At 37.3% G+C, this 14720-nt stretch overlaps 2 protein-coding genes across 2 annotated transcripts; both read left to right on the top strand.

Annotated features, from left to right (window-relative positions):
* The first annotated feature begins 236 nt into the window (after positions 1-236).
* Positions 237-1755, top strand: LOC101312043 (myb-related protein 305-like). The gene is made up of 3 exons (XM_004296499.1): positions 237-393; positions 689-818; positions 929-1755. Exons 1-3 carry the CDS (start codon positions 237-239, stop codon positions 1434-1436), a joined length of 795 nt encoding a protein of 264 aa, XP_004296547.1. The 3' UTR covers positions 1437-1755.
* A 1971-nt stretch (positions 1756-3726) lies between these two features.
* Positions 3727-8309, top strand: LOC101292696. The gene is made up of 5 exons (XM_004297897.1): positions 3727-4428; positions 4517-4624; positions 4730-4939; positions 5024-6888; positions 7668-8309. The coding sequence occupies exons 1-5, from the start codon at positions 3727-3729 to the stop codon at positions 8176-8178; spliced, it is 3396 nt and encodes a 1131-aa protein (XP_004297945.1). The 3' UTR covers positions 8179-8309.
* The last annotated feature ends 6411 nt before the right edge of the window (positions 8310-14720 follow it).

The following is a 14720-nucleotide window of genomic DNA, read 5'->3' on the forward strand; positions in this document are numbered from 1 at the left end:
CAGAGTGTTTTAGTCATTTCAGATTTGATGATGGTATTTGTTGCTAGATCATGGATTTGAAAATGACAGTAAATTGACTGATCGATGGAACAAAGTAGGGGCTGTGCTGCAGGTATTATAAATATGCAGCAAACACTGGCTACCATGCCATAGAATTTGGAAGACAACTTAAGCATACCTAAGCAAAGCATATCTAGCTAGAGAACATTAAAGTTGTCCTTCCTATTGTTTCACACATGTATTGTGGGATGATGGCAGCTCATATGGGTTGGGGTATAATAGAAGAAGAGGGTTGGAGAAAGGGTCCCTGGACTTCTGAGGAAGATAGGTTGCTTATTGAGTATGTAAGGCTTCATGGTGAAGGAAGATGGAACTCTGTGGCTAGGCTTGCAGGTATTATTCAATTTCATCATCCCTCTATATATTGCACCTTCAGTATGTATATATAATTATATATACCAACTTAATTACAGCTTATTTCTTAGTTAGCTACAGTTTCAGGGATTTCTCCAAGGGATGAATAATATTAATGATCTGGCATAGTCTGCAGATGTTGTATGAGTGTATACTATCAATCTCACTAGTGCTAAACTGCTAATGCCTAGCTAGTTAACATAGTACCATATATCTCAGCCATTCTTTCTATATTGGAATGAATTATGAATATATTTGTTTGCTGCTTATATAGGATTGAAAAGGAATGGAAAGAGCTGCAGACTGAGATGGGTGAACTACTTGAGGCCAGACCTTAAGAGGGGACAGATAACTCCTCATGAAGAGAGCATAATTCTACAGCTGCATGCTAGGTGGGGGAATAGGTAAATCTTCTTCTTTTTCTTGTGTTAAAAAAGAAATTATGTCTTTTGATATATGTTGTCTGGTATTGAGCCTATTTTAACTCATCAGTTGCTGTACTAAACAAACTCAGGTGGTCAACGATTGCAAGAAGCTTGCCTGGGAGGACTGATAATGAGATCAAGAACTACTGGAGAACCCATTTCAAGAAAAAGGCTAAAGTGCCTTCTGATGCCTCTGAGAAGGCTAAAAGTCGCCTCTTACGGCGGCAACAGTTTCACCAGCAACAGCAGCAACAACAGCAGCAGCATCAAGCAGACATGAAAAGAATCATGGCCTTGCTGGATGAAAATGACACCAAAATATCGTCGTGGCCGCCTCAAGCAGCCCAAGGTAATCAGGACATGGATACTACTAGTACTACTGCATTCCACAACCACACATGTACTGAGGAGCAAGGCTTCTTCTATTCTATGCTCAATGGTAATGTGCCTCATGTTGTTGAAGCTTCTTCCAGTGAAGACAGTTTTCTGTGGGATGGCCTGTGGAACTTGGATGATGTCCATGGCAATTTCACCACTTCAGCTTGTGCAACTGGCAAAGCTAGTACTTTCCACAACTTTGTGGTTCCCTTCTCTTGACTTTGAGCAGCAAGCTAGGTTTCTATTTTTTTTTTTTTTTTGCAGTGTTATTTCTAAGTGTAACCAAAACCATCCAAGGCTCCCAGAACTCTCAAAGAGCTGTGGATTGATGCATGTGGTTGAATTGGGGTTGTAAATCCTGGCCAGCTATTTACTTTTTTACCATAAGCACCTGGAATAAATATTCCACTTTGATTGCAAGAGGATATTGTAATTAACTGGGAGCTGTTTAACTTAACTGTGTCTGTAATTCTGTATCAGTATCTAGCTATATCTGTACTACAGGCTCGGGGAGATCAATTATAAAAAGGCATCACTTTCCTTCCATTTATTTTTCTTCTGTGTTGCTTATTTTTCCATTTATTTTTCTTTTGTGTTGCTCCCGGGCCTCTTGGATTGTGAAAGTATCACATTGGTCAAAAACATCAAAAAAGATGGTTACTTTTTTTTGGAAAAAATTATGTAGAGTATCACATACATGTAAGTACCTAAATCATTTCGAATGTATTGGTACGTATATTAATAGCAAACATGTTCTCGATCTCTATTCTTAGACTAGCCGATCGAGCTAGTTTACTAAAGTCTACATACTGATTGAGTTGGTCTACTTGATAGATCGATACATGAAATACCGAAGATGAATCACCTTCATTAGGTCAAATCCTCTTTCATTGTCCTTGTTCTTGCAGATCGAAGACATGAAGAAAAAGGTCTCTAGCTATGAAGGGAAATTAAACAACATACATAAAGCAATTTACAAACTGAATCATCACACCTCCTTAGGATTGAAAAGACAATAACTCAATCAGGCCGTTTGTACATCAATTGTACTTGGAGAAACATGAAAGCAATACACATGATTACTGGAATAGTTTTGTTTTTTACATCAGTACTTAGCTTATATTACTCATGTCAAGCTTTTAGTGACACCTTTGTCTTCATATCTTTTTCTGCTGGTTTAAATATTTGATTAAGAGAAATGCAATCTTACTATTTCATTTGTTTATACTAGGGTGTTTGTATCAAGATAAGAACTAGATTCTTCTGTTATTGTGTTTATTTTATATGTTATCCTATTATGGCTCCCTAAAATCTCCAGTCCAATGTCAGTAAATGAATTTCAACATACAAACATACTGCGCGCATATGCCTATAGGCCTCAATATAAAAGCTTCCAACCCTTCAAAAATCAAAAGTTTTTAATTCTTTGAACAACAATATTAAGTTAAGTGAGATTTGCTTACTCAAAGACTATATATATGATTTGATTCAAAAATAAAAAATAATGGAGTTCACTTTTAAACGAGCGTTATTCGGTTTTCTTTCTATTAACAGTTCTAAAATAATTCAGTGAGCTATGTCTCGAAATATATGCTTGCTAAAATGATTGGCGATGATAATATGGCCAGTGATGGAGGTGGCCAGCGGAGATATGCTTTCTTCAATGGTACGTGGTGTCACAAAACATTAGTGTACTGTAAATTGTAAAAGGTCTGCTTCCTTCCTTTCAAAAAAAAAAGGTCTACTTCCTTTGCATTGGTGCTTGGGGTGATGATGTCTGCTTTGCAAACTGAAGGCCGCTTCTCAAACAAAGGGACAAGTTTCATAGTTAGCAAAGGGCAACAGTCATCAACTGCATTATTTTTAGTGATTGCGCAACTCTGGCCACTACCTCCATTATTGAGTACGTTCAAGTCTTCAGAATCCTCCAAAAACAAACAACAACAAAAATCAATTGCATAACAGACCCGGCCCAAAGCCCAAACCCGGATGACTTTACCCTTCTTATTCTGGAAATTTAAAAATCTAAAAAAATGAAAAATGTCTCTTCTTCTTCAACCCCTCTTCTTCTCGCTCAGCTGTGAATCTCTTCGAATCGTCCCGGAGCCCTCCCGGAACCGCCCAGGTACTCCTCTTAGTTTCAATTTCTGGTTTCATTTTTTTCATTCAGGGTTTTATAAAAGATTTAATTTAGGGTTTAGGGTTTAAGGTTTAAGGTCTAATTGACTCTTATCTTTAAAGCCCAGGATAAACATGCCGCTCAATTGTATGATGCTTCTTCTCTGCCACTATTAGTGTTGGGGTTTAAAAATTATTTGAATTTACACAAGTAAAACCCAGAAAAATTTCAACTTATTTATTTATTTTTTTTCACTAAGTTGAATGGATTAAATGTTGAGTGTGAGAATTGAGAAATTTTGTTGATGCAATATGAGTTGGCTATATATTATTATTCTGGTAGTTTGTGCTTATCTGATTGTGGAGTTTTGGTTTTGAAGGTGGAGCTGAAATGGAAAAGAACTCAGCAGCATGTGTGATGGAATGGAGCATAGAGCTTGAGAAGGCCTTGCGGTCCACGAAACCAGGCCGCTCACTTGAAGCCATATTGGAGATAGGGCCGAAATTTGTACGGTTAAGCAGAGAACCGGAGTGTTCTCCGGTTATCTACCACATGTTTGACTTAATTCCCGGTGAGGAGAAGCTCTTTTCCAATTCTATTGTTCTGCGTCTTGCAAATGCGTTTGAATCTGGAGACAAGCACACGAGGGTATGTGTTTTGAAGGCGTTTTTGTATGAGTATCGGAAAAGAAACAAAGGGAGTGAGTACAGGGGAGTTTTGTCAAAAACTGAGGATCATGTGCAGGTAGAGTTTTTGGGGAGAGTTAAGGTTGTCTTTGATGGTGGGGATGTTGAAGATAGGGCTTTGGCTTTGGGGTTATTAGGCTGTTGGGCACATTTTGCTAAAGAAAGTCCGAGCATACGATACCTGGTGCTCTCTAGTATTGTTTCACCTCACATTCTGGAGGTAAAGTCGTCCTTATTTGCAGCAGGATGCTTTGCTGAATTATCTGAGGACTTTGCGCGGGTTGTCTTGGAGATGCTGCTTCATGTGATGAATTCACCGGAAACTTTGCATGGTATAAGGTTGGCTGGAGCACGCATGTTTGCCAAATTTGGATTTTCACATTCCATTGCAGCTAATGCTTACAAGGTTCAAAAACAGATTGTTACTTTTATACTTCTAGTTCTTATGCACATGATGTAAATCTGTACAGTGCCTAATTATTGCTTCACTGCAGACAGGTGTGAAGTTGTTATTAGAGTGTTCGGACGAGGATTATCAGGTTGCCATGCTGGTTTCCATTTCCAAACTTGCTTCCAGGTCAACGATTCTTATTTCTGAGCATGTATGTAATTTAATATGTGAAGTTCCTACAGTTGAGCAGGAACGTATGATGATTGCAATTCCTTACAATACTTGATTCCTAATACTTGTTGTCATTTGAATGCAGGTTGAGCTGCTTGTATTGTTTCTTAACAAAGAAAAAACTTTTCGTCTTCGGGGAACAGCACTAAGATGCCTGCATTATATTTTCAGTAAAGGAATATATTGTGTTCCCTTAAATGCATCTCTGGTGAACACATTATTTAGCATCCTAGACGAACCCCCACCCCAACTCCCGTCACCCATGCTATTTCAAGCGCTGCAGACGTTGCGTAAGGTTGTTTCTTAGATCATACGCTTGGACTGTCAATTAACACTGTCCTTTTTCTCTTTTACTTACTGTAGGTGTTTGTTTGTGCAGATAATTTTACGTATCCATCCTAATCTACCCTTTGATGTCTTTGAATCTTCTAAGCTGTTTAACATTGCTACGAATGTATCGCCATCTCCAATTACACCAGAGAGCATGTTAGCCATTTCTGTTATGGTAGATATATCAAGAAAATTAAAGGGAAGCACACATATGGAGTCCGTTTTGCATTCAGAGTCTCCTCTTCCATCTCGAGTGATTTTCCTTATCATAGATCGGATAACTTTGATGGTGAAGCCAGTTTTGGTTCTTGGTCAGATCAATTCTTTTGTGCTTCAGAAAGTTAATGTCCTGCTTGATCTTCTTATCATTCTAAATCGAGAATATCCAGATTTACATCTCGTAGTATTGGATCATATATTTGGTTTAATCAAGTCCATCTCGATTGTGCATGACAGTGCTATGGCTAGAACAGACACAGGTGTAGTTGTTCGTGATAATGTAGATTTGAAAGAGAGCTCAGTTATCAGATCGAAGCTAGTATTTAGGATATACAGATTTTTAGTGACCTTTCTGGAAAATCTCTGTGAAGCTGAAGCGCTCTCTACAAAATTATATGACAAGGTGAAGATTCTGGTCGAACATTTATGCCACAGTAACTTGTTTGAGTGCTATGCATACACAATTTACTCTTTACTGTTGTGTGATCAGTTCATTTGGGGTCACATGGTGCATGAGAGCGAGGGAAGTTGCAATAGACTCTCGGGTATATCTCTTCGTGATTACTCTGTTGAGCATGAAACTCAGGTCATTGAATTTGCTAAGAGGTTGCTAACAGAAAAAAATGGTTGGCCTGCTTACAGAGTCGGGACATATGCAGCATGTCAGGGAGCTTGGCACACTGCGGCTTTTATATTTGAGCAGTTGGTGAACAGGGTTCATTCTGATCTGTGCTGTCACTGGTTGAAATCATTGGTTCATTATGCTCATGGGGAGTGGAAATGCAAGCTGCTTCGATTACCAAAACAAGGGTTAGAGACACGCAAATTCTGCTTTACAGTTTCCACTGATGATTTAGGTGAAATTGGTCAAGATGCAGCTTGTAATATAAAGGGGCATAGTTATACTAAAGAGCTAGCAGCTGCTTACAACAGTCTGCGCTCTTCTTTGGAAACATTGAGAGTCAATGTCACAACAGGCCATATTTTTTATTTCCAAAGATGGTTTTTGTCCTTAAGAGCGAAGTTACTCAGAGCCGTGATGGATTTAGTGGATTTAGTTAATATTATGAGAAACACAACAAAAAATAGGCAGGGTCAGAAAAGTTCTATGGTTGGATACTTAATGTCATTGCAGAAGCTTACTCAGATATCTCTGCAGTTGAAGAGGGCGGCACAGGAATTTGATCTAGTTACAACATCTTTCATTGACATCGACAAGAAAAGTTCAAATATTATTTCAGCACTTGCAATAAGTTGTTCTTTGTTGGCCTTTTGTTCTGGTTTTGCTCTCTACATTCCAAGGCTGGCTAATTCCCTTGCTGTTTGTGGTCCCGGAGTTGCAAACAATATAGACTCTATACTGATACAAATTCTAGTTGGGCGGTTGTGGCACAGTAAGCAGGAAACCATTAAAGATCTTTGTCTGCTTTGGGAGGCGGGTGGAGAGCCTTTTGATTGTTTTCACTTTCCATCAAGAATCCAAGGATGTGAAAATTATTTTGAAGCAAGAAACATTCTCGGGGTCATTAGTTATGCGGTTTCAGGCTTTTCTGGTTTGAAAAGCAAGTCTGACAGAGTGCAGAATGAGGAAGGTCTCTCCGAAGTAACAAAGGATGGCCTGCAACTTCTACTTGAAATTCTTACGAAATGGATGCAGATCCCTTTCCGGACTCCCAAGTACTTCTTCAACTTGAGGTACGCCGCCACTCTGACAATATTAACTAAGAACTCTTGTTGTTTTCCTGTCTTTATTTAGGGGTTTATTATACGAGGTTCCGTATGTTTTATTTGAACACTTTTCTTTTTCATGTAAAGAAAAGAGTGACAATTAAGTTAAACATAAATTCTTTTTTTGTGTGGTGAATTTTGGGGGCTTTACAATCACCATTTTGCCTTGTTATCAAAATGTCAAAACTTTCCACATTAGGCGGTTGCTTCAGTCCTCAGGGAAAGCATAAATTTCATTAGACCAATTTTCTTAGTTCCATTTTTTTCTGTTGGTTTTGAGTTAACTAAGAAGCTTGCGAACAAAGTTGTTCTGACTGATCTCCTCCAATTGCCGACCTTTTCTTTATTAATGAAACCATGATAAATGACGTCTTTTTTCTTCTTCTTTTCATTTTATCAAAAAGCCATTTTCTTATTCTAAAAAAAATCCCTTTTCCCCATCAATGCAAGGATCTGAGGACCAGCACCAATCCTCTTTCGTTAGGCTTATCAAGAAATTTTCAGTATCGACACTTGTCCTGATTTACAAGGGAAATATGTTCTTGCTTCTTTGATATTATATAATTATAGTTCACCTCAATATGACAGATTTCGAAAGCGTTGAACAGGAGATGTTTGTTAGGATGGTTTGTGAGTGGACTGGGGTTTACTTAAGAGTATCTATTGTATAGCATTGTCATACTGTATGATTTTTGTTTTGGTATTCACCAGTTTTCTAATGTTTGTAACTGGCATAAAAATTTCAGGCCTTGCCTTGGATCTGAATTGTTTGCTGTCAACGAAACTAGAAGCCCAGATAGAATATGCGTATCATTAGGCTTCCACTTGTCATTAGATCTCTGCCTTCAATTAAGAAATGCACCATCAGATATTCCAGTGCGGTTTAAAAAATTCTACTGCATGCTCTGTTGTAAACTATCCTTTCTAGACCCAGAGCTGGGTACTTTTCAACCTTGGGAAACCGATGACATGGTAGAAAATAATGAAAAGCTGTTGAAGTATGCAACAGACTGCAGCACAAAAAAGGGTAATAAGCGCGGAAGGAGTAGTGATGAAGGAGAATTTGTGAATTCATTCGTGTGTTTTGATCTGAATGACAGAGGACAAGGGTTCTCGAGTTGCTTGCTTGATGTTTCTGGTTTTCCGGTGGGTAGTTATAGAATCAAATGGTATAGCTGTTGTTTTGATAATCAGGGACAGTGTTGGACCCTTCCCTCTTTAAATCCTGGACCTGTATTTACTGTACATAGTTTGTAGGCTGAATACTCATTCCATCATTCTAAACATGTAAATATCTTTTCCAGTCTGCATGAAGTCATGAAGAAAACTTTTATCTTGTTTGTTTTCATTTATATATAGTATGGGTTCATCTTGTGAATTCAAATAGCAAACCCCAGGTTCATCTTGTAGGGGTAATTTTGAGTAACCAACAGCTCCTCTTTCGATTTGGTTTCACCTACGACTTCCCAAGCCTAATGTGGTTATTTTATGCTCTGTATTTATCTCTTGACGACTGACACAATGCCTACTACCAAATTGTATCATACTTTTAGAAGCGATACATGAATACATACCGGTTATTGTCAAGACTAATCCTTGGAGCCTAAACCTTCTGGCATACAGCACCAAACACAAGCACTTGGAGTTAAAAGTTAAAACAACATTGAGGTCATGCAGTTTCTAACATAGTTTTCTACCAGTCTGTATCACTTCACAAAGCAGATAATTACAGAGCAATCAAGACTCCCCTTTTGCATCTAATATGCCACCTTCAGTGGTCTGATATGAATCTTCACAACCTAGCTTATTGATACAAACTAACTTCATCTAATTCACTTCTTTTTATCTTTTTTAGCTGTATTCAAGGAAAAAATTTCGGTGATTACGGAAATTTCGACGGAAATTTCCGGGAAATATCAATTGCAGTAAAAAAATGAGAAATTTGAAGAAAAACAAGGAAATTTTAAACCAAATTTTAAGAGATGTTTGTTTTCTATATTATGTACTATATTTGAAATGAAAACTTTGAATAAACATTGATCTATAGGGAGTTGTAGCAAGTTAAGATGAAAAAGTTAGTACTGAACCGTTAATAATTCTTAAAAGTTTACTTTAAACATCTTTTTATTTTTTTTATGTCTGGAAACCCAAAGGGAGGCTAGGCTATCACGCCTTATATACATATAATACATTTCACATGGAATTACATGAGTACTTTAAAATCACGTAGAATACCTATGAGGTACAAAATTTTCACTATCTTTATCGTCTCTTTGTGCAGAGTCTTCAATGTATTGTGAAAAATATTCATTAAATGATACCTCACCTTTGTAGTTTTGCATGTATTGACTTACATGCCAACCATATGGGTTAAGAAGTGTAGGTAAAAAAGTTTTTTTTTTTATGGAAGTGTAGGTAAAAAAGTTAGTTGGGGATTAGACATTTACCTAATTTTTTTACTTTTCAGATTCGGAAAAAGAAAAAACCAATATATATTATAAAGATACTAAAATAAACAAGTTGGATGGTTAAGGTGTTAACCTTATACCAACCCAACAAAGGTTCGAATCCCTTGGCTACAAAACATTATTTTGCCATGTACTAGTCAAAGTCAAAAATTTCGGCTTGTAATAACATATATGTCTCATACAAAGCAAAGTTTACATGGCAACATCAACATTTCATGTACTGATGTACATACAGTTTCCATTCTTTAAACACAAGCAAGTCTCCATGTAAGGAGAGTGATCACCCTCATATTCATCATAGCCTTAGGCCCGTTTGGTTGATGGAAAGGAAATTGGTTCATTGGAAAGTAAATTTCCTACTAGTTTCCCTACGAGATGTTTGAGAATGTCGGGAAAGTAACTAGGAAATGCATTTTACTTTCATTTTTAATGTTTGGTTTATGCATGGATAGGAAAGCAAGTAACATTGATTTACCAATCATATCCTTAGTAATAAAATATATAATATTTAAGATTCTAAAGTTTTCTGGATTTGGTAATAACATCCATTAAAACAATATATAAAAGATGCAATTAATGTTGGGAAAGTATGAGGGAAATTAAATCCCTTGGTATGTGGGAGGATCCAATTTCCCATCTATTTTCCCATATTGTAGTAAAGTCTTTCCTTTCCTTAGGTGTGCCAAACAAAGGAAATGAACAACTTTCCCTTCTCAACCTCTCCAATCCATGAACCAAACAAGGCCTTAAAGTAGAAGAAACAGAAGGGGTTCTCCGTCTTGGAATTACAATCCAGGCGCGCATGTTGTTGGGTTCCCCAACAATCATTGCCATGACCAAGTAGTAGGTGAGGAAATGAAGCAACACCAACTAGGTTTCTAGCCCAGAGCCAGGGCAAACGATTTTGATTCTCTTTGCAGAGAAAAGAAAAAGTTGTCGAAATATGGAGAAATCGAGCATAAAAAAGAATAAAAAGAAGGATTAAGAACTGGGATGCGTACTTGGCTCTTGGAACTCACATAAATGCTATTTGGCGAATGGTGAGTAAAGTTCCTTTCTCCAAATTTCTTTAGCACACCAAACCCTACCATCAATAATCGCCATTAATGCATGACACGAACATGCAGAGGTGGGAATTCAAAGTAGATTAAGGCTAAGATTGTAGTCTAAGTAGGTAAAGATCTTAGAATTAGCTAATCGGGAAGATACGTCATGATCACATTCTTGAATTTTCGGTAGATAAGAAGATTTTGTGGCTTGGGGGATGGTGGTGGAAGAGAGCGGTTTGAGGGTGGTGCTCCATCCTGACCATGGCGGCCAACTCTTACTCTCTCTGGCAGCCTTGAGTTTTAGTAGGAGAAACTCTAGTAGACCTTTAGGATTTTTGAGAGAAGCACGTAGAGCGCGTGTCATGACTTCGAACAACGATAAGATTTGTGCTTATTGCTAGTTATTCCTAGTGAGGGCTAAAATATCGATGATTGCGGAAATATAGGTGGTTAAAAAAAAAAAATTTCGATGGATATATCGAGAAAGTATCGAATATTGATGAAAATTTTACTAAAATTTATATAAAATTGGATATTTGACCAAAAATAGACTAAATCTAAAATATCAGAAATATATGAAAATTAATATCAGTGCGTGTAAAAAACGAAAATTTTAGTCCTTGATTCCTAGTCGTTCCTATTTAAACTAATGGCGCCTCGTCGCCTCCTATGCGAACTTCCAACTTGTTTCTGCCACGTCATCAATGCCTAACAATGTTGAAAGAATCTTTGGTTTATGATTGTTGGAATTTGATAAATGCACACAATGTACTCTTGAGCAATTTAGAGAAAGCAAAACTAATTTCGTCACACTATAGTTTATAAACTGAGGCTCATGTAGTTTATAAAAACGAAAATATTTGAAAGGAATGAAAAGAAGTCTTGTGACTGAGATGCTTACTTGTGGGGTACATGTTTTTAGGGAGGCTTATCAAGTTTATGATTCACCAACAAGCTTAAGGGGCAATACTAATACTACACGGACAAGATCATAGGTTTAGGCTTATAACATCACCGGTGTATCATTTTTCGCTCTAGAGGTTATATTATACAAAGAAACTGATGGTTTCAAATCTGACTCCATCATGTCTTTAAGTAGCATTTCAGCCTCGTCCCATTTCCCATCATTACAAAGAACTCCAATGGTCGAACTGTAACTAGCCACATTCAGAACCATTCCCTTCTTTCTCATTTCTTTGACCAACCTCAATGCCCTGTAAGAGCTACCTTCTTTGTAGTAGCCATGAATCATTATATTAAATATGACATCACTTGGCTCCAAATTCGAATCGCTCATTGATTATAACAGCTTTGATGCTTCAATCATGTTACCTTTCATGCATAATCCATCAAATAATACCCCATAGGTTTAGACATCAGGCACCAGACCAGACTTCTCCTTAGAGGAGAACACATGAAACGCTCTTTCCATATCATCATATCGAACCAAAACATCAATTACAATCGTATACGTCACTTTAGAATGAGCCATACCTCTGTTCTCCATCTCTCTCACCAAGTTAGTAACTCCAACTGCATTTCGAGTTTTGGCAAACCTCTGAATTAGTACATTACAAGTCACCAAAGATGGAACAAACCCATTGTCTTGCCCAGCTTCCCAAGACCACAAAACCCATAAATTAGAGTATTAAAAGTAACCACACTCGGACTCATTGCCTTGTACAGTTTGAGTTTTTTGCATTGTTTCCATTTTCCATGTGTTTGTGAAAATGCCTCTTTCAGATTCTTGGGTCTATCTTTCTGTCTTTATGAAATTGAAGCTTCTTCCTTTGTTTTATCTTTCTGGGTTTGTGAAATTGAAAGCTTTTTCCTTTTAACTATCTGGGTTGATGATTGTTGAAATTTGTAGAGGCTGAAGAGGATGAAGGAGATGATGTGTGAAGAAGATCTGGAACATGATGAACTAAAAATCAGAGCCACTCAAGATATGCCTAACATTGATGGTAGTCAAGATATTTCCAATGATACTTCTACTTAGGCATAAGGTTCATCATGCTTCAAGGTCGATGAAATGGGAGAAGGCTCTTCCAAGCAGCTCAACTTTGATCATTGCAAGCTAATTGGGGAGGGACCTGAGATTCTTCGTAAGTATTGTGTACTTGATGCATTTTATTTTGTCGTTCTTAGTATTTTGGTGATAGAAACTGTTTCAGAGGTTATGTTTATTTTTCAGATTGTATGAAACTTATGTCTTCTAGTGATTTTTCTACTTGTCTTTTTATGTAACCCTTATTTTCCAAATTAATAAAAAGAACATATGATTTACCGGTATGTGCGAGAAAGGACAGTAATGTTATAGCTATATCTTTCTTACTACACCCTAAACCCCTCTAAGAAAAATAGTAAGATAAACTGTTTTGGGATTACTCTCTCTTTGAAACTGGTAGATACATGCGTTGGTAGAAAGCGAAGCATGGAAGAGACTCAAATTGGGTCTCCAATTCCAGAGCAACACTCAAACTCATCTGAGAATGCTCTTCACAAGCAACAGCCCCCTTCTTTCCATGTCTTTAATTCCCACAACACGTTCAAGTTTTCACCTCTCCCTTCCCAAGACCTGCCCATTTATGGACTTCAAGCGTCTGAGTTGGAGACGAAGACGAAAGAATTGACGAACAAAGTGACCATGACAGAGGAGAAGAAGGTTGATGAAGTGGGAGAGTCTGATATGACTTCAAACCAGATTCAAAAGGCTACGACCAATTATGGAGACTTTGCGATAGCAGCACACCACACACTGTTGGTAAGTACTTTAATGTGTAACATTGTTCTAAAGTTGTTTTTAATTGTGTTCTTTGTAATGTGTGATATTCTTAATGTGTGATATTCATCTTCCCCTTCCCAAGACCTTCCTACTTTTGGGCTTCATGCGTCTAAGTTGGAGATGAAGACGAAAGAATTGACAAACAAAGTGGCCATGTCAGAGGAGAAGAAGGCTGCTGAAGTGGGAATGTCTGATATGACTTCAAACCAGAGTCGGAAGCCTACGACCAATTATGGAGACTTTGATAGCAGCACACCACGCACAGTTGGTAAAACTTTAATGTGTAACATTGTTCTAAAGTTATTTTTAATTGTGTTTTTGTAATGTGTGATATTCTTAATGTGTGAAATAGAGTATCTATTCTTTAATGTGCTTTTATCTAAATAGAAGACTATTTGAAACCTATAGTAGGGTGGAGAGGGAAGTCTTGTGGGAGAGAGTCAAGTTCTAGGCATCTTTATGGGCATATACTTCTTTGCTTTTGATCTCTTGTTTAGTTTAGTTCTAAGAGAAGAGCTACTATGCCTTTATTCGTAGCTGCTCTTTTTTTCTTTTTAAGCAGACTCCTCTTCCGCCTCCTTGTTCTTTGCTTTTAATCTCAATAAAAAGTTGTTTCTTAGAAAAAAAAAAGTGCTTTTAACTAAATTTGTGAAACCACCTTTTTCCCCCCTTCAGTTTCTTCTTCTTAATATTCAAGGTTCCAAATTTTGCATTGTCATTTGAAATTTAATAGCCTCTCTCTCTCTCTCTTAATACTCTTTAAATACATGACACAGGCGATACCAGTCAGCAGCAAGAGAAGCTTGAAAGCAAATGATCTACAGAATAGCAACTCGATCTAAAAGCATTCGGCTTCGGCCTCTGAGGGAAGACCTCAATACCTCTTCCTTCCTTGTCTCTGATTCCCCCAAAGATGATTTTGAGGGATTGTGGATGCACAACTACGACAAAGACCCCACTGCTGGGTTTCATGTTGAGGAACATCATGATTATGATTATGATGTGAGCTCATCTGCTGCGATGGATGCCGCTAATCCATAATTTAATAGCCTTTTGGAGAAATTAAAAAGAAAGACTATTGTCATAAAAACCCTGTCTGACACTACAAGAATGTATGAGCGAAAAATTGCTGAACAAGACGAACTTATCAAACAGCTTTCTGCTAAGACTAAAGTGAAGGAAAGGTTTGTTGAATGACTAGTTTTTCTCACAAGATTTGTATTGGAGATCATCTTGACTACCATGGAGCACAAAGTTAAGAAGCATAAATTGGTAGCCATTTCTATTGCAGGCATTGTTCTACTTCTAAATCTGATTGAAATAGCTATATATGAGCTGTAAACTTTGACCTTAGTTTGTTATAGCATGTTTCGAGATCTAGTGTAACTTAGGAGACGAAACTACTTACTTAGGAGACGGAAATATTTTCTTTTGAAAAGAAAAAAAGAAAAAAACAACAACTTTCATCTCCTAAGTACTGAAATTTTTAGTGCCAAC

This window comes from Fragaria vesca, linkage group LG4 (genome assembly GCF_000184155.1).
Source record: "Fragaria vesca subsp. vesca linkage group LG4, FraVesHawaii_1.0, whole genome shotgun sequence".
Classification (NCBI taxonomy): domain Eukaryota; kingdom Viridiplantae; phylum Streptophyta; class Magnoliopsida; order Rosales; family Rosaceae; genus Fragaria; species Fragaria vesca.